This window comes from Sarcophilus harrisii, chromosome 2, assembly GCF_902635505.1.
Source record: "Sarcophilus harrisii chromosome 2, mSarHar1.11, whole genome shotgun sequence".
Taxonomy (NCBI): Eukaryota; Metazoa; Chordata; class Mammalia; order Dasyuromorphia; family Dasyuridae; genus Sarcophilus; species Sarcophilus harrisii.
The window spans coordinates 512,996,492-513,021,845 of NC_045427.1; the positions used below are offsets into that span (position 1 = coordinate 512,996,492).

At 34.5% G+C, this 25,354-nt stretch overlaps 1 protein-coding gene across 2 annotated transcripts in view; it reads right to left on the bottom strand.

Annotated features, from left to right (window-relative positions):
- Positions 1-25,354, bottom strand: part of THSD4 (thrombospondin type 1 domain containing 4) — an 850,332-nt gene that overhangs the window by 593,573 nt on the left and 231,405 nt on the right. For both annotated transcript variants that reach the window (XM_031955286.1, XM_031955287.1), the window contains exon 6: positions 14,815-14,917. In XM_031955286.1, coding sequence (XP_031811146.1) covers positions 14,815-14,917 — 103 coding nt within the window. The remainder of the gene's footprint in view (positions 1-14,814; positions 14,918-25,354) is intronic.

The following is a 25,354-nucleotide window of genomic DNA, read 5'->3' on the forward strand; positions in this document are numbered from 1 at the left end:
GATGGCTACTCCTGCCTTTTTTATTTCACCTGAAGCATAAGAGATTCTGCTCCAACTTGTATCTTTACTCTGAATGTATCACTCTACTGTGTTTCTTATAAACAATATATTGTAGGATTTTAGCTTTTAATCCAGTCTGCTCTCTGTTTACACTTTATGAGAGAATTCACCCCATTCACATTTATGGCTAAAACTACCATTCTGTATTTCCTGATATTTTATTAACCCCAAATTATTCTTTTCACTTTCCTTTTCCCCTTTCCTTCCTCCCCAGTATTTTACTTATGAGTACTACTTGCCTCCATCACTTCTCCCCCTTTAGAGACCTTCCTCCTTTCTTATACCTTTCCCTTACTATTTCTGTTTTCTTTTATTTAGCCTACCCTTTCCCTTTTTCTCTTTCCTCTCCCACTTTTCTATAAGGTGAGAGAAGTTTCTCAGTGAAACCAAATATGTCTAATATTCTTTCTTTGTTCATCATCCTCCTTTCTTTCCCTCAAATATAATCTTTTTTTTTTTTTTTTTTTTTTTTTGCTTCTTCCTGAGATGTAATTTCCCTCATTTTACCTCCACTTTCCCCTTTTTTTCTGGTACAATCCCCTTTCTACTTCTGGTTTCTTTTTTATATTATACTGGTAAAATAAGATTTTACATGCACTCTCTATGTTCTTTTTTTTTAACCTTTTTATGCTTCTTTTGAGTTCTATATTTGGAGGTCAAATTTTTTTTGTTTAGCTCTGGTCTTTTCATTAGAAATAAAGAGAATTCACCTGTTCAATGAATGTCCATCTTCTTCCCTGAAAGAAAATGTTCAGTTTAGTAGGGTAATTTATTCTTGGCTGCATTCCTAGTTCCTTCGCCTTTCAGAATATCAGATTCTAGGACCTCTGATCCTTTAAAATGGAAGCTGCTAGGTCCTGGGTAATCCTTATCGTGGCTCCTCAGTATTTGAATTGTTTCTTTCTGGCTGCTTGTAATATTTTTTCCTTGGTCCAATAGTTCTGAAATTTAACCACAATATTTCTTGGAGTTTTAATTTTGGGGTCTCTTTCAGGAGGTGTTTGGTGAATTCTTTCAATGGTTATTTTACCTTCTGATTGTATGACATCCAAGCAGTTCTCTTTGATGATTTCCTGAAAAAATAGTGACTGGCTCTTTTTTTCATCATGGTTTTTCAGGGAGTCAAATAATCCTTACATTGTTTCTTCTAAATCTACTTTCCAGGTCAATTGTTTTCCCAATTTGGTATTTTACATTTTTTTCTATTTTGTTTCATTTTTTTGGTTTTGCTTGACCGATTGTTGTCTTGTTGAGTCATTCATTTCCATTTGTTCAGTTCTGAATTTTAGTGAATTATTTTCTTCAATTACTTTTTATTTTACTTCTTTTTGTACTTGTCCAATTGAATTTTTAAATGAGTTGTTTTGTTCTATGGAATTTTTTTTTCCATTTCACAAATTCTGTTTTTTAAGGAGTTATTTTTTATCCTTTGCCATCTGGCTTTTACATTAAAAGAAAAAATAATTATCTTCAAATGATCTTTGAATTGTCAAATCCAGTGTCCTTAGATGTTATTTTCCTTTGCCTCTAAAACATGACCTCTTTTATTCCTTTAACCCCTTCTCACAATTCCAGCCTCCTCAGTGTTCCCAGTCAGTTCCATAGAACCAAAAAGGCAAAATAGATATTCAAGAGGAGATCATCAAGTTTAACCTGTACCTGGACAAACTGTACCTCACATCCACCCCCAAATTGTTGACCAGAAATAATCCAGGGTCTGTTCGAAAAGTTTAAATAATTAAGAACTCATTGAATCCCAAGGGAGCTTATGTCACTATGGACAAGTCAAATAATTAATTATAATAATTATATCAAACCAATATCTGCAACTTCTACTCAGGAGCCAAGCAAAAAGCTCTCTTCCACATAACAGCTTAGCAAGCATTTAATTAAATTTTATTTCTAATAACCAGAAATCTATTCTCTCCATCTACTTCCCCCAAAAAGGAAGAAGGAAGCCAGCAATTATTAACTACCTATTATACCATTATGCACAAACACACACATTTATTGAGGCATATGGTAGATACTTAATAAGTAATTAAATGTCATAATCTTTATTTAAATAGTTTATTTTTTGAAATATAAGCAGATAGTTTTCAGCAATCACCTTTGCAAAATCTTATATCCCCAAATTTTATTCCTTTTATCACCTTCCTCAAGACAGCAAACAATTCAATATAGGTTAAACATAATTCTTCAAAACATATTTCCATATTTGTCATGATGCATAAGAAAAATCAAATCAAAAGGAAACAAATCCATTAGAAAAAAAAAACAAACAAACAAATAAGCAAACAAACAACAACAAAAGGTGAAAATACTGTGTTGTGATCCACAGTCAGTCCCCATAGTCTTCTCTCTGGCTACTGATAGCTCTCTCTATCACAAGTCTATTTGAATTGCTGGGAAATCACTTCATTGCTGAAAAGAGCCAACTTCATCTCAATTGATCACCACATAATCTTGTCATTGCTGTGTACAGTGTTTCTGGCTTCTACTCACTTCACTCAGCATGATATGTCAGGATCTTAAGATCATTCAATATCCTGGTTACAGTCTTTTACATGTTCTCCAGCTTATCAAGGCTATGGTCTGATCAGGAAAAAGTTCTCCCACATTTTAGATACTACACTTCTTCATATTGTAGCCTAGGATTGAATTAATTCTCTAGTTTGCCACCTCATACTGTTAACTCAAATTAAAGGTTGTATGTAGATCATTTAAAAAAAAAAAAAAAACTAGCTGTTTGGTTGTGGGTGTTTCTTTTTAACAGACTACTTAATCTCTCCATTTCCTCCTATTATCTTGTAATTATACAGTTTTTTTTAATCCAATAAAAATTAAGTATAAAGAAGACAAGTCCTTCTTTTCAAGGAGCTTACATTTTAGTGAGCGAAGACAAAACATAAAAAGAAGCTTAGAAGCAGGAGTTAGAAGAAAGTAAGAAAAGCAGGGAAGGTGAAAAAGTAGTTCAGAGAATCAGGAACTGAGTCAGACTAGAAGTACATATTGGTTGGTATAATTTCTTTCTTAGGAGTAGAATAAGAGAGGAAATCACCAACTGGGGGTCACAGGGGTGGGGTCCTTGCTTGGACTCAAAGTCCACTGGGGTAAGATAGAAAGAGAAGGAGGGAGATTCTCCTGTCCTATCAAAAACTCTTTGAACCCCGACTAATATGTAATACATTAGCTATCCCTGACAGCTCTGTGACATCTAAAATCTAGGTAAACTATTAAAATATACCATGACTTAAAATTGGGCAAATCCATTACACTTTTTTGATCTACCATGCCAGCAACTTTTTCAAATAAAAGGAAATGAGATGAGTCTGGCAAGACTTGCTCTTGATTATGCCATAGCTGACTCTGCAGTCACCACTTTCTTGTTCAGCTGTTCACCAACTATTCTTTTAATAAGAACAGATTCTAGAATTGTGTCAGGAATCTGACAGCCTCATTAGCCTGTAGTTTACAGCATACATTCTTTTCCCTTCTCATCTTCCCTTCCTCATTCTTGTGGTACCTCTTCTCTTGCTCCCTGTGACCTTTCACATATTACAGAAAGTGAATCATCAATTCAATTTGTCATTGCTTTTGGCACTTTGTTATGTAGAGCTTTTTCTTCCTGGGTCTGGTAAAGTGATTTCATTAGATGCACTCATTTCTTCTTTTCTTATTTGTGTGTCAAATCAATCCAACTCTAAATCCATTCCTCTACTTCCATAATAGCCAATATGAGCAGGGTGATAAATCAGAGAATCCCTATTTGCTGCTAAGGCGTTAAAGCCACCAAACCAGATGTACATAGTAGAACAGATTCACATACTTAAAGAAATGGCAGATGTTAGTGCTGAGCTGCTGGCTATTTTCTATTAGAGACCAAAAGGGAAAGCATAGGATTAGAAAAGGATAAATGTCTTCATTTACAGAAAAGGAAAGATAATGAATTTTGCAAACCATGAGGCAATAAGCTTGCCTTTGGTCTGTAGTGAAATTCATAGGAGACAAAAATCCAAGAAAAGAACCAGCCCTATAGCCCAAGACTTTAGATGGCCATACACATGCAAAAAGTATTGATAACAAGCTGTTTTGCTGAGGGGTTGGGGGGGAGGGGGGGGCGGAAGGAGGGGAGAGAGGTAGTTATCCTTCATTCTTGAAGAGGATCAATAAAAATAAGAGAAATTTGTTGGATAGAGGGAAATATGACTTCATAGTTTTTACTAAAACTTGATGGAAAGGAGGAATTTATGACCAAAGAAGAACTAGACAACATTATGAAAGGCAAAATGAACAACTTTGATTACATTAAATTAAAAAGATTTTGCACAAACAAAACTAACAGAAACAATATTAAAGGAAAATACAAAGCTGGGGGAAAATCTATAGCCAATATTTCTAATAAAGGTCTCATTTCCAAAATATAGATACAATGGTGTCAAATTTATAAGAATATGTCATTCCCCAATCGATAAATGGCCAAAGAATATGAATAGACAATTTTCAGATGACAAAATTAAAACCATTTATAGTTATGTGAAAAAATGCTCTAAAACATTATTGATTAGAGAAATGCAAATTAAAACAACTCTGAAGTACCATCTCATACCTCTCAGATTGGCTAAGATAAGAGGAAAAGATAATGATAAATGTCGGATGGGATGTAGGAAAATTGGGACACTAATATATTATTGGTGGAGTTGTGAAACAATCCAACTATTCTGGAGAGCAATCTGGAAAGGACTATAAAACTGTGCATACCCTCTGATCCAGCATTGTCTGTAGCCCAAGAAAATCATAAAGGAGAGAAGAGGACCCACATGTGCAAACATGTTTGTAGCAGCTCTTTTTGTAGTAGCAAAGAATTGGAAAATGAGTAGATGCTCATCAATTGGGGAATGGCTGAATAAGTTGTGGTATATGAAGGTAATGGAATATAATTGTTCTATAAAAAATGATGAGCAAACTAATTTTACAAAGGCCTGGAAAGATTTATATGAAATGATTCTGAGTAAAAAAAAGCAGAACCAGGATATTGTACACAATAATAGCAAGAATGTGTAATGGTCAACTTAAAAAGGCTTGGTTCTTCTCATTAGTTCAGTAATCCAAAGCAATCCCAATAGACTTTGGACAGAAAATACCATCTGCATTCAGAAAAAGATCTAAAGAGACTGAATGTAAATTAATACCTGACAAGTTCACTTCTTTTTTCTGTTTTTTAATATCTCCCACAGTTTTTCCCTTTTGCTCTGATTTTTTTCCAACATAATTCATAAAGCAATGTATATCAAAAATAAATACATTTCCTAGAAAAAAATTTTAAAAAAGAAACTTGATGAGATAAGACCAAAAGCTAGAGAATATGACTTAGAAGGCTAAATATCTTACTCAAAAGGATAATAAGAGATGAAAGAGGTAAAAGAGGTAAATTTTACTCATGCGATAAAATCTAGGAACCAGGAAGAAATGGCACAAGAGAGAGCATTTGGGTCAAGATTATTAGAAGTAGAAACAGATTTATAACTTTCTGGGAATCTCTTCTTTTATTATAGCTACTACCACATTATGTAATTTGATGGCTCCTTTTATTTGCAATTCTAATTAATTTTGATTATGTTTTCAAGGTTCAAAAATAGCATATATATAATTGACCTTGTTAGATATATTTCATCCCTGTTCAGAAACTATTAATCCTAGATTTTATTTATGTTGCAGAAATGCAAATGCTATTTTCAGATACTATTTTCTTAACAGTTATTTAACTTAATAGTTCTATTTTGAATCCTTTGCCTTTGATAAGCAGTAATGAAAACAGTACTTCTCCCCCTAATATCTACAGGTTTTGTTTTTGTTTTTTTTTTTTTTTGTCCCAAATTTTGTAATATCTAGGAATGCTTTAAAAATTCTTTCTAGCAGAATGAGTATCCAAATTAATTTTTTAAAGTGAAGAGTAATTACCTATTGTAAAAATACCCAGAAAATTCTCTATTACGTCCTAGACATATTTCTATTATTAGGTCAATATGTAGAAGCCATAACATATTCCTGGAAGGAGTCACCAACCACCACCATTCTTCTCTTCTTCCTCTAGCACTGTATTATCTCTCACTTCATATCAACTGTGGATCAATATCATCACCACTAAGAGGAAAAGCAGTTGTTTTCTCCTCAGAGGATGTGGATATCTCCTCTTCAGAAAGAACCTTCTATCAGTGACTTAGCTCTACACATTAAGAAATATATTCCTTTTCTCTTCTGTGTCCTTCTCACTTCTTCCAACTCCCTGACACAAAATGGGATTCTCCTTTACTTTTTTATAGCTTTTGTTTCTCTTGTTTTCAAATTAAAGACTTTCTCTCATTTACCTAAGAAATACCCCATTCTCCTTAATAACCATGACAGTACAGTCTAAACAAAGAGATACAAGCTAAATTCTTTATCTTCACAGAGCTTACAGTATTATATAGATGTTATACTATTGTCCATAGAGAAATGAAGAGTTGGACAGACTAAATTACTGAACAAATAACAATAGGCAACAAATAAATAAAACAGAACATAAGTGTAATGAGGTTCAAAGTATACTTCAAGAATAAGAAAAGGTAAACAGTTATTGATTATTGTGTATATTCTAACTTGTTTACAAGAACTTTAAGGGCAATTAATCTGTAAGCATTTATTAAAATGTTACTTTAAATTACCAAGCACTGAGTTGGATTTGGGGGATACAACAACCAAAAATATCAAGCAATTCTTACTCCCAGCAAACTTGTATTTGATTAAAAGAAGGACAACTATATCTTATACTTCTTTATGCCCCAAATGTTGTCATAGCAAGGGAAGTGATAGAATTGACTGGCTTAATTGGGAAGAGGGCAAATGTAACCATCTACCCCACTGGGAAGTGCATCAGTGACCAGAATAAGTATACCATACTTAAGCACTTAGAAGCAACACAGTGGTATAGTGATGCCCCTTAAACCAACCTGTAAAGGGCAAAATCACCCAATATGAAATAGAGAGTCACAATAAAACAATGTGGTTACAGTAGGCCAGGATTCAATGGTATGTTCTAAATGTGTCTTTGTTTCTGTTTAACATGATTATTTTCTTATTATCTTAACAACTGACTCAAAGACCCTCTTTTTGATGATTAATAACCAATTATTTTAGTGGGCGGGGGTTATTTTCTCCTTTTACTTCCTTGTGAAGGACAATGAGACAATCTCTTCAATCTTTTCTGGGACCTCCATCCAACTGGGAAAATTTATTTCTGATGAAAGGGTAAAGAGAATCTAAGCCAGGTGAATTCTGACTTATTATTTTCAACTTAATGATCTGGGTAGAGTTGGATCCCTTAGTCTAGCTTGCTTAAGGTCTGGCTTGAGATGAATTTTTTTTTTTTTTTTTTTTTTGTCTAAGAGTACTGACATAATCAGTCACATATCCAATCTTTTATTAGAAAATGCTCACCTCTTATGATAATATTCACTCTCTCATTAGGTGTTAGCCAGTCAGAACTGATTCGACCCATCAGAGATAATTCCTTTTGCAAAGATATTTAAACATTCAAGCAATCCCCATTCGGGATCTTTGGTTTCCAAGAAATTCACTGACCTCAATTCATTCATCATCTGCAACTCAATTAACAAATTGATTATCAATTACCCAGAAAACTGTCTCTCTTGAATTTTTTTCTTAACCAATCAGTTGTACTCTGCTTGTGTCTCCTTGTTATATCGTTTGTCCATATTGGTGGAGTGAGCTATGGAGATGATCAAGCACTTAGAACAGACACAGAGAAATTTTGGGTTAAAAAGTGAGTTCACAAATGCAATATTGCAGGATCAAATATTTAGAGCTAGAAGGTCCCTGAAGACCATCTAGTCCAACTCCCTAATTTTACTTATAAATAACCAAAGCCTAAGCAGATTAAGATATTGGAGGCATGGTTAAACAGCCGTTTGTCTGAAACAAGATTTGGGGGTTAAAAAAAACCACAAAATGGGAAATGACAGCCAAAAAAGTTAATGAAATCATGTACTGAATTTAGAGACACATTGCTTCCAAGAAAAGAGTTGTACTGTATTCATACTACATCTGGAACCTTCTGTTCAGTTCACCATCATTTAGGAAGGACATTAATAAACTAAAGTGTCCAGAGAAGGGAAACTAGTATAGTAGGGAATCTTAAGTTCAAACTATATGAAGTTCAGTTGAAGAAACAAAGGATATTAGCCAAAATAAGAAAAGACTCAAAGAAAAAATGATACTTGTTTTCAAGTATTTGAAAAAATATCTTGGGGAAGAGGGATTCAAATGATCTCCTTTACTAGAAATAAACGGTGGACATTGTAAAGAATCAAATTTGGACTTAAGGAAGGACAAACTTTTTAATTTTCAGAGTTGTCCACAAGTAGACTGATTTCCCTGAGGAGGTTCTGGGTTCCAGCACATTACCATTGCCTTCCAATCCATTTCCTGGTTTGGAAGACCACTGAAGAAAGTTGGAAAGTACTCTGGAAAGAAGACAAATTCTAATACTTTACCAAAAGTTTTCTAAATCATGATTCTCATTTAATTTGTTAGCTATGCCTGATAGCCCCATGGCAGTCAAAATATAAGTAAACTATTAAAAAAAATACCATAAACTAAAATTTAGGCAAATCTATGACACTTTTTTTTTTTCTATCAGGTCAGAAACTTTTTTGAAGAGTTAAGCCTAACAAAACTTGCTACTGATGAAGCCATGGCTGACTTTGTGATTACCACATCCTTATTTAATTGTTCAATAATATTCCTTTAATAAGAACACATTCTAGACTTGTATCAGGAATCAAAGATAGGCTCCCTAGCCTATAGTTTGGAGCATACATGCTCTTCTCTCCTCTAAAAGTTGGTATATCTGCCCTTTGTCAGTCCTATGGTACTTCCTCTCCAGTCCCCAATAACTTTTAATAGATTATAATTCATGATTCATCAATGCCATCTGCTATTTCCTTTGGCAATCTGATATTTCTCTCTTCCCCTGCCCCCACCTCCTAGTAAAGTGATTTCATTGAGAATAGCCAAATGCATTTATTGCCTCCCTACTTATTTTAGGTATCCATACAACCCTAAATTCATCCCTTTTCTTCCATAATGCCCAAGATGAGCAGGATGACAAACTAGAATCTCTATCCATTAATGGTACAGGTAGAAATATGACAGCTCAAATTCCATTTCTGACACATGCTACCTAATTGATTCTGGACTCTGAAAGTCATATGTGTTCTGGACTCAATTTACTCATGTGTTAAATGAGAGTTTTAGATTAAATGACTTCTGCTAAAGCTTTATGATCCCTTACTGGAGATTTCAAAGCATGCTAGATTTGGTCACTTCTTAGATATATTGTAGAAGAAACCATAGGATCACAGACTGGGAACTAGAAGAGATCTTAATGACCATATGTTCTGATTCCTTCTTTTTACAGATGTGGCAACAAAAGCCCTAGAAGTTGAGGTAACAAACTGATGCTAAGTGAAATGAACAGAACCAGGAAATCATTGTACATGGCAAGATTATACTATAATCAAACCTAATGAATGTGGCTCTTTTCAACAATGAGCTGAGTCAGGCCAGTTCCAATGATCCTGTGGAGATAGCTATCTACACCCAGAGAAAGGACTGTGGGAACTGAGTGTGAGCCACAACATAAGCATTTTCCCTCTGTTTATTGTTGTTTGCTTGTATTTTGTTTTCTTTCTCTTATTTTTCCTTTTTGATTTGATTTTTCTTCTGCAGCAAGATAATTGTATAAATATGTATGCATATATTGGATTAAACATATATTTTTACTATGTTTAACATATATTGGACTACCTGCCATCTAAGAGAGGGGATAGAGTAAAGGGGAGGAAATTGGAACACAAAGTTTTGTAAGGGTTAATGTTGGGAAATTATCCATGCATATGTTTTGAAAATAAAAAGCTTTAATACAAAAAAAGAAGTTGAGGTGACTTGCCCACTATGTCTGCATCATAATCATCATCATCTTCTTCTTTGTTGAATGCAACTGCTGAGGTGTTTTTTTTTTTCCCAACTCTGAAACTGCCATGATTTTGTAAAATGTCTGAAGTCAATTTATGCCAAAGACTCAACAATTGGCTTGTACCTAATTCAGCCTTCTGGAATCTTTCCCTTAGGGTGTGCTCTTGATAGGGATCAGGAACCCTATCACTGAGCACATAGTACACACTTCATAAATGTTTTTTAACAAAGCTGGTGGTATACCCACACAGGCACTACTTTTTACAATATCAACCCCTAACCTTAAAGAGGTGCTAACAGGAAAGCAAAACAGAAGTGTTCCTTTTCAACAGTCTATTTTAGCTCCACTGGAGTTGGCCTTTGCAAATGGTAAGACAAGTGCTGTGAGAAAAAATTCCCAGAGACCTTATCAAAAGACAGGGTCACCATATCCAGGAAACAAGATTAAGTGCCTAAGAAGAACCATCTGGCCAAATGAATAGATTGGTGGGAGAATGTGTTTACTATTCTATATGGCACTGTGTTAAATGAGTGCAGCTGTTTGACCAACCAGACACATGTGAGTTGAAAAGGCATCGAAACAAACTCAAGAAACCAGCATAAGAATCAAGCCATCAAATGCAAATGCCTATTCCAGGACTATTAGCCACTTATCCTGGTCATCCCAGGAATTAGTGAAGAGGAAAGAATTAAATCAAAGTAATCTCCATGGTGTACAAAGAACAAGGGACTTTTGATTACAATGAAGGCAGATCAACATTTTTGATCCAGGAAATTAAAACAAAACATGTCAATAAGGTTTACATGGAAAATTGTAATTAAAATGGCACTTTGATGGATAATCTCCTTTTCCCTCATGTTCTGTTTTCTTGTGCAGACCTTTACTTCCCTGAAACCCAGGTTTATGAATGATGATTAACCTACTACAGAAACCTCATGGATGATTCATGCAGAAGCCAAGGGTCCTCATCACATGTGTCATTGAGAATGTTGGGTAAAGGACTGCTGTGTTGCTGGCCAACTCCCATACATATAGAAGTCTGTTTTTTCATATCTTAAGTGGGTATGATTAGAGCATCTACCTTATTGTAAAACGCTTTGGAAACATGCAACAGCTATATAAATGTGAGCTATAAGTATCACAGACCTAAAGCTAGAAGGAAGCATAGAGTACATTTAGTCCAACCCCTTCACTTAACAGATGAGTAAACCTAGACACAAGATGTGACTTAGTTCAAATCACACAAGTAAGAATCATCAGAGACAGGACTTGAATCCAGGTTATTTAACACAAGTGTCAATGCATTTACCAAGTGGCCTACATTATTATTAGTTTTCAGCCTCTGAACAGAGAATATTAAATATTAATTAATATTAAAATACCAAAAGAAATTGGAACACGATTTGAATATAAAGTCCTTGAGAACGAGAACTGTTTACTTTTTGTCTTTATGTCCTAAGTGCTTAGCACATAATAATCACTTTAAAAATACATGTTGAATTGACTTGAGAAAATATGCAGACATGCATATAAAATATTCATGGAACACTAACACTTTGACTCAAGCAGAAAAGTATGTTCAGAATAGTGTTAGGAGTTGGGGAGACAATTACTACTTCACTGAGAAGAATCCATTTTGTAGCTCAGTCTTAGTACCAAAGTTGAGGTTATATAGGGGTCAGTAATCACTCAAAACCATAGCTCATAAGCTCACACCAATATATATAAATATGTGTGTGTGTGTGTATAAAGATAAATATATGGCATGTATACATATATATGTGTATATATAGGTTTTTTTACTTTTTATCTGTCAGAAAACATATTTGTGTGAAACAAAAGACATTTAATCAAGTAACATAGAACATTAAGTAGCAACAACAAGAAGATTGCCTCCACGAATACCTGAGGTAACAATTCAATAGTGGGGAAGAATACAGGCTGAGAGAACAGATGGAAAGAAGAAACACTGGCCAGAGAACACTGACAACTCACACCTCCAACTCTCTGGAGCAGACAAAGACTTCTAGTGATAGAATCCTGCTTCTCTCTACCAGGCACCGTATCTGCGCTGTCACACTGTTTCTGCATGGCATTTCCACTGATCTTGTGGTAACCCAGTAGTTCTCTACTACCATCTACTTCTCACTGGTTTTCAGGGCCACCTGGTCTCTGAACCACCCACTAAGGTGCAATGGCTAAAAAGCCTTTCGTCACAAGTACTGGCTAACTCTACCTAAGCAGCCAGTGCTTCCACCAGCAAAATCTTGACAGACTATAATTATATCTATTCTTTTGACTCTCTTTGTATAGTATTGATTTGAGGCCCATGTTTCCAGACAACTACTTCACATGATTTGAAATAGTCCTTTAAAGTCCTATTAAACCTCTGCTTATGAGCCTGAATCCTTAATCCTCTCCCCCAAACTTTGTTTCAAAGATTAATCTGTGTGCACATATACAGAGTCCTTCAAAAAACATTTATTCAGTGCTTATTATGTTCCAGTAATATACCTACATGCATCCATCTACTAAATAACTAAATGAATAGGTAGATAAATAAGTAAGCAAATAAATAAAAATAAGGAGATGGCTGCTGAGGTCCTTTGTGATTAGAATATAAATGAAGTTTCAGGAAAGAAGCAAAGTCCACATTCCTGTCTTTATTATGCATATGTGGCCAATAACAAAAAGCATTAAAGCTCAGTGTGTTGTGTGTGCACTATTTCTATGCTAGTTAGCACCTCAGAGGGCCTCCCCATATTAAAAATTCTTACCAATGTTGCATACTTCCCATTCCTTCGACTCCCTATTCTTTTATGCCTGCCTAAGATTTATCCAGCCTTTTAAATAATTTCTTCCATTTCCTTACATTCTTACTCTTACCTCATCAATGGCCATGATGCCCATTGACTTTATCATTGATAAAGACACTCTATCTGATTCTTTCCTTCTGTTTGTTTTTAGTCAAATCTAATTCTACCTAATTCCATCTGGTGTTTTCTTGGCAAAGCTGTTGGAGTGATTTGTCATTTCCTTATCCAGTGTGTCCTCATTTTATACATGAGGAATGGAGGATAATAGGGTATGATGGCTTGCCCAGGGTCACACAGTTAGCAAGTGTTTAAGGTCACATTTGAACTCAAATCTCCCTGTCTAACCACTGTGCTATCTAGTTGCCTCTCAGCCCTTTCCTCCCCTCTGATAATATCCACTTCACACTAGCTATAAACAGCATGGTCACAACCCTGGATGTCCAGATGTTGAGATTGGTGCTGCCCCTCTCAATCACAACTTTTTAAGTCATTTCTCCCATTCTCCCAAATCATCTTAACCTGCTCAGTTCTCACCATAAAATCTCTATTTTACTTTCATTAAGCCCTTCAAATTCCCCTCAATCCATTTGCCCATTCCTAATCATTAGCATTATAGCTAGTATTCATACAATGCTTTAAGGTGTACAAAAGTACCTCATTGATACTATTTCCTTTCTCCTGACAATTTTGCTTGTAGGTGCTATTGTTTTTATTTTATTTTTATTTCATTCAGTGTGAAACCAGACAGGCAAAGGTTACAGAGTTTATCTGAGGATAGATTTGAACTCAGATTTTCCCAATTTCAGGGCCAGAACCCTATTACATTATCTGCCTCATTCTGCCTTCATTGCTTGCTATTCTAAACTTGCAATTTGCCACTTGTGCGATTTTGAGCAAGTTCTTTCATTCCTCTGAGCTAGGTATCCTCATCTGGATGAAAAAGGTTTAGACAAGATTACATCTCTATCCCCTTCGAGAACCAAATCTGTGACTCCGTGGCTAGTTATTTCACAACTGCCTTTAGAAACACATCCTCCACAAAGCTCTGACATTCCTTTAATTTGCTTTTTAAAAATTTTCCTGACATTATAGCTTTTCATGACATATTGCATTAAGTTCACATTTTTCATTCTATCACAATTATTCTCAAAAGGTGATCTTTTATGCAGTTTTACTAGGGAGATAAAAGCCCTCTGACAAGAGCTAGCAACATCTATCAACCTCAAATCAAATAATCTGTCTCTACTTTCATCCTTAAATCCTCCAATTAATTTCTTCTAATCTTGTATCCTGCTCTCAGAATATATACATAACTATTCCCCGCTATATTAAATGACACATTAAATGATTCAGAATACATATTCAAAAGATTGACTCTATTTCCCTTTTAGGAACAGCATCTTACATACTTAGGGATAACCCTCTTCTCATAGAAAAAGACTCAAAGGAAGAAAGAGAAGAGAAAAAATGAAGGATTAACAGGAAATAATTAAATATTTTAAATCTGTAAATTCATCTTCCCCCTACCAAAAAAAAATCTTATTCTGGACAGAAAACAAAACAAATCCTATCCTTTTGTTTCTTAGATCCAAAAACATATTGGAATTTTTAAGTTTCAACAAATAAAAGACATCTCCAAGTGTTTATCAATAAGCTACACTAACACTATATCATTATATATAACACTAAATCATTTTTAAACATGAAAATGAAAGGTCTTAAATAATTCTTTTTTAGTCTGCTATTCAAAAGTTATATACCAGGACAAATCCTCCAACTTCAAGTTTTCAATTGCAAAAACGTTTATAAATGATGTGCTAGATACTTATGATGCATGTAAATCAATAAACAAATAACCAAAGAAATATTGCAAAAAATTCCATAATCTAGGCTCTCTCTTACCTTCTGCAAATGGTTCCCATTCATAAAACCGACCCATGAAAGGTTTGTTGTTATAGGATGCACACTGTACTTCCCGGATGCTTCTACTGTTCTCTGGACATTGCTATTAGAACAAATATTAATACATAATTAATATTCAAGTCTGTTTTTCATCCACAGTCTGACCCCAATCTTCTGTCCCACAATTATAACCTTTTATTAGACCATTCCCCTTCTTGTTCCTCTAGAACTGGTCAAATACATCTTTTCACAAAGGGCATTCTCATTGTCTTACCTTTATTCAAGTCATTTTCTCTACTTGAAATATTCTTATAATTTTTGCTTGTCTTTCTTTTGTTTAAATTTTCCTTCAAAGTCTAGGTCTAGTCTCATCTCCTTTTAAGAAGCCACGTGTGGCATTAGAACCTAAACTGATCACTCCATTCTTCAAATGAAGTATAGTATTTATTGTTTATACCACATAATTAATACTTTTCATATTAGGATGTTCTTACATAGATATGTCCCCATTATTATGCTAGAAACTCTTTGAGAGAAAGAGACTCTTTTTCTATTGATCAGCAGCAGCAATATTAACCTAATGTCTTAAAGTTTACAAAACTTCTTATGTACATTATCTTATTTGATTTTTTAAATGCTATTCTTTATAGATCATGGTGAAAATATTCAAATAAATGAATTTCACTCATTCACTCAACAAATATTAAATACCTAAGAATTTGACAACTGGTTTCATCACTTTTTGGCAAACAGAGGGAGAAGAAATGGAAATAGTGGGGCTAGTTCAATATTAGAAAAACTATTGGCATAACTTACAAAAATTATATAATTATCTCAGTGGATGAAGGAAAAAGCATTTCATAAAATCCAATACTCATTCCTATTGAAAAAACTGGAGAGTATAAGAATAAATTATTTTTTCCTTAAAATTATCAGTGGCATCTATTTAAACCCATAAGCAAGCATCATATGTAATGGGGACAAACTAGAACCATTCCCAGTAAGATCAGAGGTAAAACAAAATTGCCCACTATCACCATTATTATTCAATATTGTATTTAATATGTCAGCTTTGGCAATGAGAGAATAAAAAGAGGTTAAAGAAATTAGAATAGGTAATGAGGAAACCAAATTATCACTCTTTGCAAATGATATGATGGTATACTCTAACCCTAGAGAATCACCTAAAAATCACTAAAAACAATTCATAACTTATTGCAGGATACAAAATAAATCCACATAAATCCTCAGCATTTTTACATATTACCAACAAAGTCCAATAGCAAGAGATACCAAAAAAATTCCATTTAAAATAACTGTCGATAATATAAAATATTTGGGAATCTACCTGTCAAGGCAAAGTCAGGAACTATATATATATATGAACACAACTACAAAACACTTTCCACACAAATAAAGTCATGTCTAATCAAATGGAAAATATCAAGTGCTTATGGGTAGGCCAAGCTAATATAATAAAAATGACAATACTACCTAAATTAATCTACTTTTTTTAGTGCCATACCAATCAAACTCCCAAGAAATTATTTTATAGACCTAGAAAAATAATAACAAAGTTCATCTGGAAGAACAAAAGGTCAAAAATTTCAAGAGAATTAATTAAAAAAATACAAATGAACGTGGCCTAGCTGTGCCAGATCTAAAACTATATTATAAAGCAGCAGTTATCAAAACCATTTGGTTTTGCCATTTGGTACTGGCTAAGAAAGAGAGTAGTTGATCAGTGGAATAAATTAGGTTCATAGGAAAAAATAGACAATGACTATAATAATTTAGTGTTTGACAAACCCAAAGACCCCAGCTTTTGGAATAAAAACTCACTATTTGACAAAAACTGCTGGGAAAATTGAAAACTAGTATAGCAGAAACTAGGCATTGACCTCCCCTTTTATACACCATATGCCAAGATAAGGTTGAAATGGCTTCATGATTTAGACATAAAGAGTGATATTATAAGCAAATTAGAAGAACAAAGGAGACTTTACCTCTTGAATCTGTGGAGAAGGAAAGGAATTTGTGGCCAAAGAAGAACTGGAATTCATTTTTGAACACAAAATAGATAATTTTGATTATATTAAGTTAAAAAGATTTTGTACAAACAAAATTAATGTAGACAAGATTAGAAGGGAAGCAATTAACTGGGAAAACATTTTTCCATTCAAAGTTTCTAATAAAGGCTTTATTTCTAAAATATATAGATAATTGACTCAGATTCATAAGAATTCAAGCCATTCTCCAACTGACAAATGGTCAAAGAATATGAAGACAATTTTCAGATGAAGAAATTAAAACCATTTCTAGTCATTTGAAAAGGTCCACTAAATCACTATTGATCAGAGAAATGTAAATTAAGATAACTCTGAGGTACCACTAAACACCTCTCAGATTGGCTAAGATAATGGAAAAGAATAATGATAATGATAGGAAAAGATAATGATCAATGTTGAAGGGAACGTGGGAAAACTGGGACACTAGGAGTTGTGAAATGATGGATCCAACCATTCTGGAGAGCAATTTGGAACTATGCCCAAAAGGCTATCAAATTGTGCATACCTTTTGATCCAGAAGTGTTTCTACTAGGCCTCAATATCAAAGAGATCTTAAAGGAGGGAAAGGGACCCACATATGCAAAAATGTTTGTGGCAGTCCTGTTTGTAGAGGCAAGAAACTGGAAACTGAGTGGATGCCCATCTGAATAAATGCTGAATATAAGTTATGGTATATGAATGTCATGGAACATTATTGTTCTATAAGAAATGATCAGTAGGATGATTTCAGAGAGGCCTGGAGAGACTTACATGAACTGATGCTAAGTGAAGTGAACAGAACCAGGAGATCATTGTATACAACAATAAGAAGATAATACAATGATCAATTCTGATAGCCATAGCTCTTTTCAATAATGAGATGATCTAGGCCAGTTCCAATGATTTTGTGATGAAGAGAGCCATCTACACCCAGAGAGAGAACTGTGAGAATTGAGTGTGGATCACAACATACTGTTTTCACTTTTTTTGTGGTTTGCTCATATTTTATTTTGTTTCTCAATTTTTTTCCTTTTTGATTTGATTTTTCTTGTGCACAACATAATTGTATAAATATATATGCATATATCGGATTTAACATATATTTTTATCATGTTAATGTATAGTGGATTACTTGGCATCTAGGAGAGGGGGTAGGGTGAAGGCAGGGAAAAATGGAACACAAGGTTTTGCAAGGATAATGTTGAAAAATTATCCATGCATATGTTTTGAAAATTAAAAAGTTTTATTAAAAATACAAAAATAAATAAAAATAAAAATAAATAAATACAGCCAACTAGGTCCTTGAAGACAAAAAGAAAGAAGGAAGGGAAAAAAATAAATGGAAGTAATGTCAGATTTATAATCTTGGGTTGAAAGACCACTGCAGACAACAACACCAGCCATGAAATTCAAAGGAAATTGAAATTAAAATTTCCATGGAAGGAAAGCTATGGCAAATGTGGACAGCATACTAAAAAACAGAGACATCACTTTACTGACAAATATCTAGTCAAACCTATGATTTTTTTCAGTTTCTGGATAGTTTATCTCTTGGATCTGTGGAGAATGAAAGGAATTTGTGGTCAAAAAAGAAGTGGAATTCATTTTTGAACACAAAATAGATAATTGTAATTATATTAAGTTAAAAAGGTTTTGTACAAATAAAACAAATGCAGACAAGATTAGAAGAGAAGCAATAAACTGGTTAATGTCTAGTTGTAAGAGTTGGTGAGCATATAGAATCAAGGCTTTCATATTAAGGTGCTGGAGAAGACTTTTAAGAGTTCCTTGAACAGCAAGGAGATCAACTCATTCAATATGTAAAGAAAATAATCCAGTATATGCACTGGAAAGTCAAATAGTGAAGCCAAAGCTTAAATACATTGACCACATAATAAGAAAATGAGACTCATTAGAAAAGCCCCTCATGTTGGAAAGATTGAAAACAAAAGGAAAGGGGGATGGCAGAGGAAGAAACAGAGAGTGTCATGGAAACGGTGAAAATGAATTTGGATTCAAGAAATATTGGAGGAAAGAAGGGCCTGGTGTGCTATGGTCCATGGGACACAAGGATGACTGAACAACAACAATACAACTGTGTCCAGCCTAATGCTAGGAAGTACAAAAGATGAAAACAGTTTCTGACCTCAAGGACATTATTAGTTTGGTCATCTATTATATATCATTAGGTATTATGATCCTAATAAAGAATGTCTTATACTCACAATTTAAAAAATCTAATGAACATATTATCTATATAGGTCAGCAGTTTGAAAAGGCAGATGAATAGATCAAATGTGGGATTCAATTTGAACCCAATAAAATAAACATTGGGAAATTACAGGCAGTTTCCTTTTTTTTTTTTTTTTTTGTTAGCTCAGAATGCAGTTGTGGAAACTAAACCATAAAGTAGACAATTGTAAAATGGATCATATTTTCCTATAGAAACAATGTTATAATTGAGGATAGTAATCCTAAGGATTCAGCAGCAAACAAATCATATCTTTAACCAAAATTAGGATTGCCAATTTCCAAGAGTTTGACTGGTTTGGATGGGTTTTATCCCACAAGACAGTTGCTTATTAATCTACCTTGATATGGCCAGGTTTTGGGTTCTTTTGCTTGTTTTGTTTTGTTTTTTTAGCTTTGACTTCTATAAACTACCAACAATATGCCATAAAAGCAAAAATACAAGAACCAGAAACTTCTATAATCATTTAAAACAATGAAATATGTTCTAAGTCTGATCAACTGTTCATAAATATAAACATGCTGCTTTGATACAGCCAGCTCCACTGTGCTAAAAAGTAGACAAATACAAATCGATGGGGTCACCTATTGGGCCTAAAATTTGTCTTAATAATAAACATTAATTGCATATTCAAATACTAGTCATGTGGCTGATTTCTTAGAACATAGGAAGGATCTTAAGGGGATGAATTAGATGTCCCAGGAATTTTAGGAAAGCACTTCCACAAAGTAAGACTTGTTCTCTTGGCAATAATCAAATTAAAATTCATTTCATGATAGATGTATTTGCCATTCTGAGATAGTGAGGAATGGTGGAACAGAAAGATGTGGAAATAAGAGGCCAAGTTAGGAGTCCTAATACTGATATTTACTAAGAATGTGACCCTGGGAAGGCAGGTTATTCTCCTAGGTTTTAGGACTGTACCTCCCACACCCCATAAAATGAGACTGCTATTACTTGAAGAGAAAGGGGCTCTATCAACCCTAAAAGATTATTTAAACAACAGTAATGATTCTTTTTTTCTACTTACAAATGCTTTCCAATCTTAAAGAAATAACCCTTTTGTAAAATCCCCCCGTTGCCTCCCCCTCAGATCTATGATTGTATTGGTATAGGGAAATGTCAATGAGTAAACTCCCCTTACTGAGACAGGTTGGTATTTTTCTTCATCTTATCATTTTATAGACTTAACTGGGACCCTATGAGGTTAAGTGGCTTGTCTAGGGTCACAAAGTCAGAGGAAGGATTACAGCCATCTCTTCTTGATTCAAGCCTGGGCATCTTCCAAAACTTTTAATGAAAAATGCCTGAACTCCTGAGACCATGGGAAGGTATTTGTTATACCCTGAATGTTAACAATCAGACACTATCAATTAAAGAAAAATTCTACGTCAGTTGTGAAGACTGCTTATTTATCATATCAAAGAATAATCTAAAATCATGAAAGAGATCTATTTCAAAAAGACAGGCCAATGAAAAGAAATGAATTATCACTGATGACCCAGAAGCAAGCTCTAGTTCCCATGAATAACAAGGCATTATATGTAGTATCTAACTAGAATGTCAGTAATGTCAATTACCTTAAGATAAATGCTCACATGGGATGTCACTACCCCAGAGACCACAGTCTAATAATTCATATAATTTCCTTTTTAGTAATTAAGTAACTCAGAAGATATATCACTTCATTTTACCTAAAGTTAGAACCAAGCATGTGTATCATAAAGTCTCCCTAAAATGACATTTTTTTCCTATTATTTACTCTGGACTCTATCAAAAAGATAGTCACAACTCTCTACAATTCATTCAGCTGTACTGAACATGATCTGGAAGAAGGAACCAAACTCCAACATTTCAGTCCATTTGTCAGAACTGAGACTTCTGCTTTGCCAGAGTTCAAAGTTTCCAAGCTTATAGAAGACTGATTGGTAGCCAGGAGGGATGAAGGGAAGTTTTAGCCAAATATCCATGCTTCTTCCTTGACTCCCTCCAGAAGGTCTGCCAAGGGCTACTTCTCTTCAGCCATTTTTATTTTTTAGAAGTGAACAACATTTTTACACTGACTACTTTTGTAAACCAATCAAAAATGGTCATCAAGTGTACTTTTTGTCTCCTTTTTGGAGTTGGCTGAAATAAACGAGTTGCAGAAACCCTGACGCAAGTCTCTTAAAACTGTTATTTCAGCAGTCAGATAATTGGCAGTTCCAAGAGATGCTGATCAAGATTTCTAATTCCAAAGAAAGCCCTCTTCTTCCTCCCAATCCTTTCCTCTTAAGCTATTCATAGATTTGGATCATTTTTTCAAAGAAAATTCACAATTTCAAAGTTTAAAGAGATTTCAGAGACCAAGTCTATACCACTCCTGAATAATTATGCACTCTGATTATTTTTAATTCTGAGCTTAAATATCCCAATAATGAGCATCTCCAGGTATACAGCAAAACACAGAAAAATATAATTGTATACGAAATCATGAATTTTCATTTCATAACTTTTTTAAAAGTATAAAATAAATTCTAAATATTACTTTCAAAACTCCCCTGTATATTTTTGCTTCCTTTTACCCTTCTGTTCTCTTCTATGTGTTTAAAAAAAATATTTCCATGTCCTTCTTTTTTTTGGGGGGAGGCAATCTCTTTACAAATCATCTCTCTCCTCCTCTATTAATGAAAAACTAAGAAAGAAAAAGAGCTTCATACTACGTAAGCCCTGTCAAGCAAAAAACAAATGCACACAGTGGCCATGAGTTCATCACCTCTCTGTCAGGAATTAACATGCCTCATGACAGGTCCTCTGGAGACATGGTTGATCAGAATTCTTAAATCTTTCAAAATTATTTTTCTTTACAATATTGTCTTATATAAACATCTCCTGGTTCTGCTCATTTCATATGATTCAGATCATAATTCAGGTCATGATTCTCTAAAATCACCTCTCATCATTTTTATGGTGAAACAATGCTTCATTGAATTCATATAACATAATTTGTTCAACTACTCCACAATTAACAGGCAACCTTTTAAATGTTATAACACACCCAGAATCAAGTTTAATTTTTTAAAATTATAAATAGCCCTTAAAATATATAAAAAATAACATACAGGAAACTAAAAATTTTATCATATATAATTTTTTATAAAGTATAAACTTCTTCTATGTCATCTTCCATAACCTATAGGCAACTTTAGAGATCTGATGATATTACAGAATTGATGATGGGATAAAGCAAGAGACTAAAGGTCACATGAGTAATAAGTATATTTGGCAAAAGGAAATGAGATATGTAGAAGGTCAAAAGATTGTAATTTAAAGCAGAAATCCAAATTTGTGGATTTGGGAAGTAGTACAATTCTGAGATAAGGTAAATTTTTAGGTATTACTGGGTACAATTGAAATGGGGTAGAAGAGGAGGTCACTGAAATTGAAAATGCTGAGGAATTACATGATTAGATTATTGAGGGAATTTCAAGTAAAACCAATGGAAAAAATGAATTTTCAGAAGATGATGAAAAAAATGGGATGGAGAAAATGACCATGGATCAGGATCTAAAGTCATAAGAGATCACCTAGATTTTGGAAGAGCTAAGATCTATGGAGAAATTTCTTTCAAAAATGTATCTCGAAAATGATGTTATGTGTCATCTCAACTTTCATCCTGAAGTACAGAAAATTTATACATTGATAAGGGCAAGGTTGATGTGTTTTATTATCAATAAACAACATGGAAATCATTCCAAATCCTCAAACAAGAAATTTCTCATAATCTGCAGTTGAGATTGAGATTTCAATGTGTAGACCTCCACGACTTGTCTACTGGGTATGTTCAACTCCTTTGTAGAAAAGCTCAAGAGATAATTGATGAAGTCCCCAAAGTAGTTTGATGAAGTTGCCAAAGTGGTCAGATAAGTTGGAATATGATTGGTATATTTGCAATTAAAACTTCAAATCAACATATTGTGAGCTTTCCTTCCACAGTCAGCATTTTCAAGACATCTTTTCCTTGGCTAAGGGACTGAAGCCAAAGATTTTGCCTATTCTCCTTTTTTTCCTCATTAATTTTCAGGATTTTGGCCAAACTTCCTAATCCCAGAAAAATAATTGACAGAGTGAATTCAAAAGTGATTTTATGAATGTATACTTCAGTCAATCCTAACTTAAGTAAACTATCCCTCTGACCTCCCCTCTTACCTCTGGGCCTGCCCTCCTTTTTTTCCCACCCCTCAAATTTTTGTAAGCCTTTGCACCTTGAACAACTTCAGTGTCTGGGGCTCCCACAATGGGAGGAACTAAAGAGCTTGAAAGGGAGGACTCCTGGCAAGGGGTTATATCTGTACTGGTAGCAATGGTGGTGCTACTGCTTCTGCCACTCTTGCTCCCACTTGCTGGGGAGCTGGAGCTCAAGCCTAGAAAGAATTTGTATAATGCAAAATAAAGCAAGAACTGTCTACATGTGCAAAGTTGAGAATACAAATAGAAAAGATAATCCCTGCCTTCAATAAGCTGAAGTTCTTCTATAGGAAAACAACACAAATAACAGAAGTGGTCACTCAAGGTAGGTATCCTGGTTTGGGGAGTTAGAGGAATGGTGAGCAGAAGCATGAAACAATTGACTGATATCTTTTCCAGGAATTGTCACATTAATTTGATTACCAACTTTAGAACAAGAAATAGTGTCTGGGGTGGGGAATAACCAGGCATAAAGATAGCCAGTGTGCCTTAATTATTCAAACAGTTCCAGACCTGTAAGATTTATTTCCCAACTGAGTTCAGGGGAAGAAGCAGCTTTAACTGCAGCCTTCGGATCCTTACATTATTATCTCTCGGAATCAAGTTGTATATATCCATGGAACTAAATTATTCTTGTCAATGTGTCATGTGAAAAAGCAAAATTGCTAAAGCACGATATCCTTAGCCATGCTTCTCCCCAATCCCTTATTACAATTCCCGCAAAGCACAGAAAAACTGGTAAGATTTTTCTTATGGCTTATAAAGTGGAAAGGGATTTGTCATTGCTTGTTTTCATATTTTAGAGGGGAAGGGCAGTATAATGGACAGAAAGTCGGAATCTAAATTTGACCTCAAACAGACTGTATTGATCTGGGAAAGACACAAACTCTCATTAATGGAGACAATAAGACGCAGAGAAGAGGCATTGGTGAGAGAAGTTCCCAACCAAGAGCTCCCTACTCTGATAAAATCACAGGTGTGATTTTTTTTTAATTAAAAATAACAAGGGCCAAAACACAACTCAATGTACTATGATGGATAGAGATAAAAACCTCTAATATATATTGGCTGACTTCAACAAGTCGCTTTCTTAGTTTCCAAATGTTCCCTGGAAAATTCCATAAAACTATAACACGTTTTGGGGTGCATTGCTTTTAGTCTCCCTTTCAGAGGAGGCTGAAGATGGTATCCACATTAAGTCTGGCACCATGGTTAGGAGAAGGTTGCCATCAGGCTTCCTAGGAAGAGAAAACTTGTCTGAGTCAAAAACAGAGCTTGTTAAAGTTTCCATTTCGATGGGGGGTGGGAGGGGAGGGCAAAAGGAAGGGGTGCCAGAGCACACTCACTACCTAGGAAAGAAAGGAGGAGGAGGAGAAGGGGGGAAGTGGGGTGAGGAGGAGGAGGGAGGGATGGTGGGGAGGAAGAAGAGAATTAACTTGTAGAGCAGTACCTGGTATGCATTAGGAGAGGGATTCTTCACCAAGAGTTCCCTGCAGCAATAAAATCACAAGTTCATTTTTAAAATAATTGCAACAACTGGATCCTTTCACCTGACAATGCTTATGTAGTAAAGAAGTAAGACTTATGATCAACTAAGGTAGGCTACAGTGGTGGTACTATTTTCCTCTCTCTCATTCAGGTGTTCCTCCTTATTCTCTGCCTGCTTTTAAGCCCTTGTGAGAATCAGATGCAGATGGCTGGGGATAATAAGGTATTTGTGGGTTATAGGGATCAGCTGTCACTCCCATGATCCCTCTCCTCTAGAACTAATGCAGACAGATTAAGGTGAAGCTGTCAGGTCATTGATCCACGCTGTCCAATTAAAGGGAACTAGCTGCACTTGCAAGTCAGTGTCCAATAGTAAATTCCTCCCAACTCTGCCTTGCCTCAGACAACAATGAAAACTGACTGAACAACATTAATAATAATGATAATAATAGCTTTTACTAAGAATTTATATTATCCCCATTTTATAGATGAGGAAATTCAGACAAATAGAATTAAATGGTTTAGC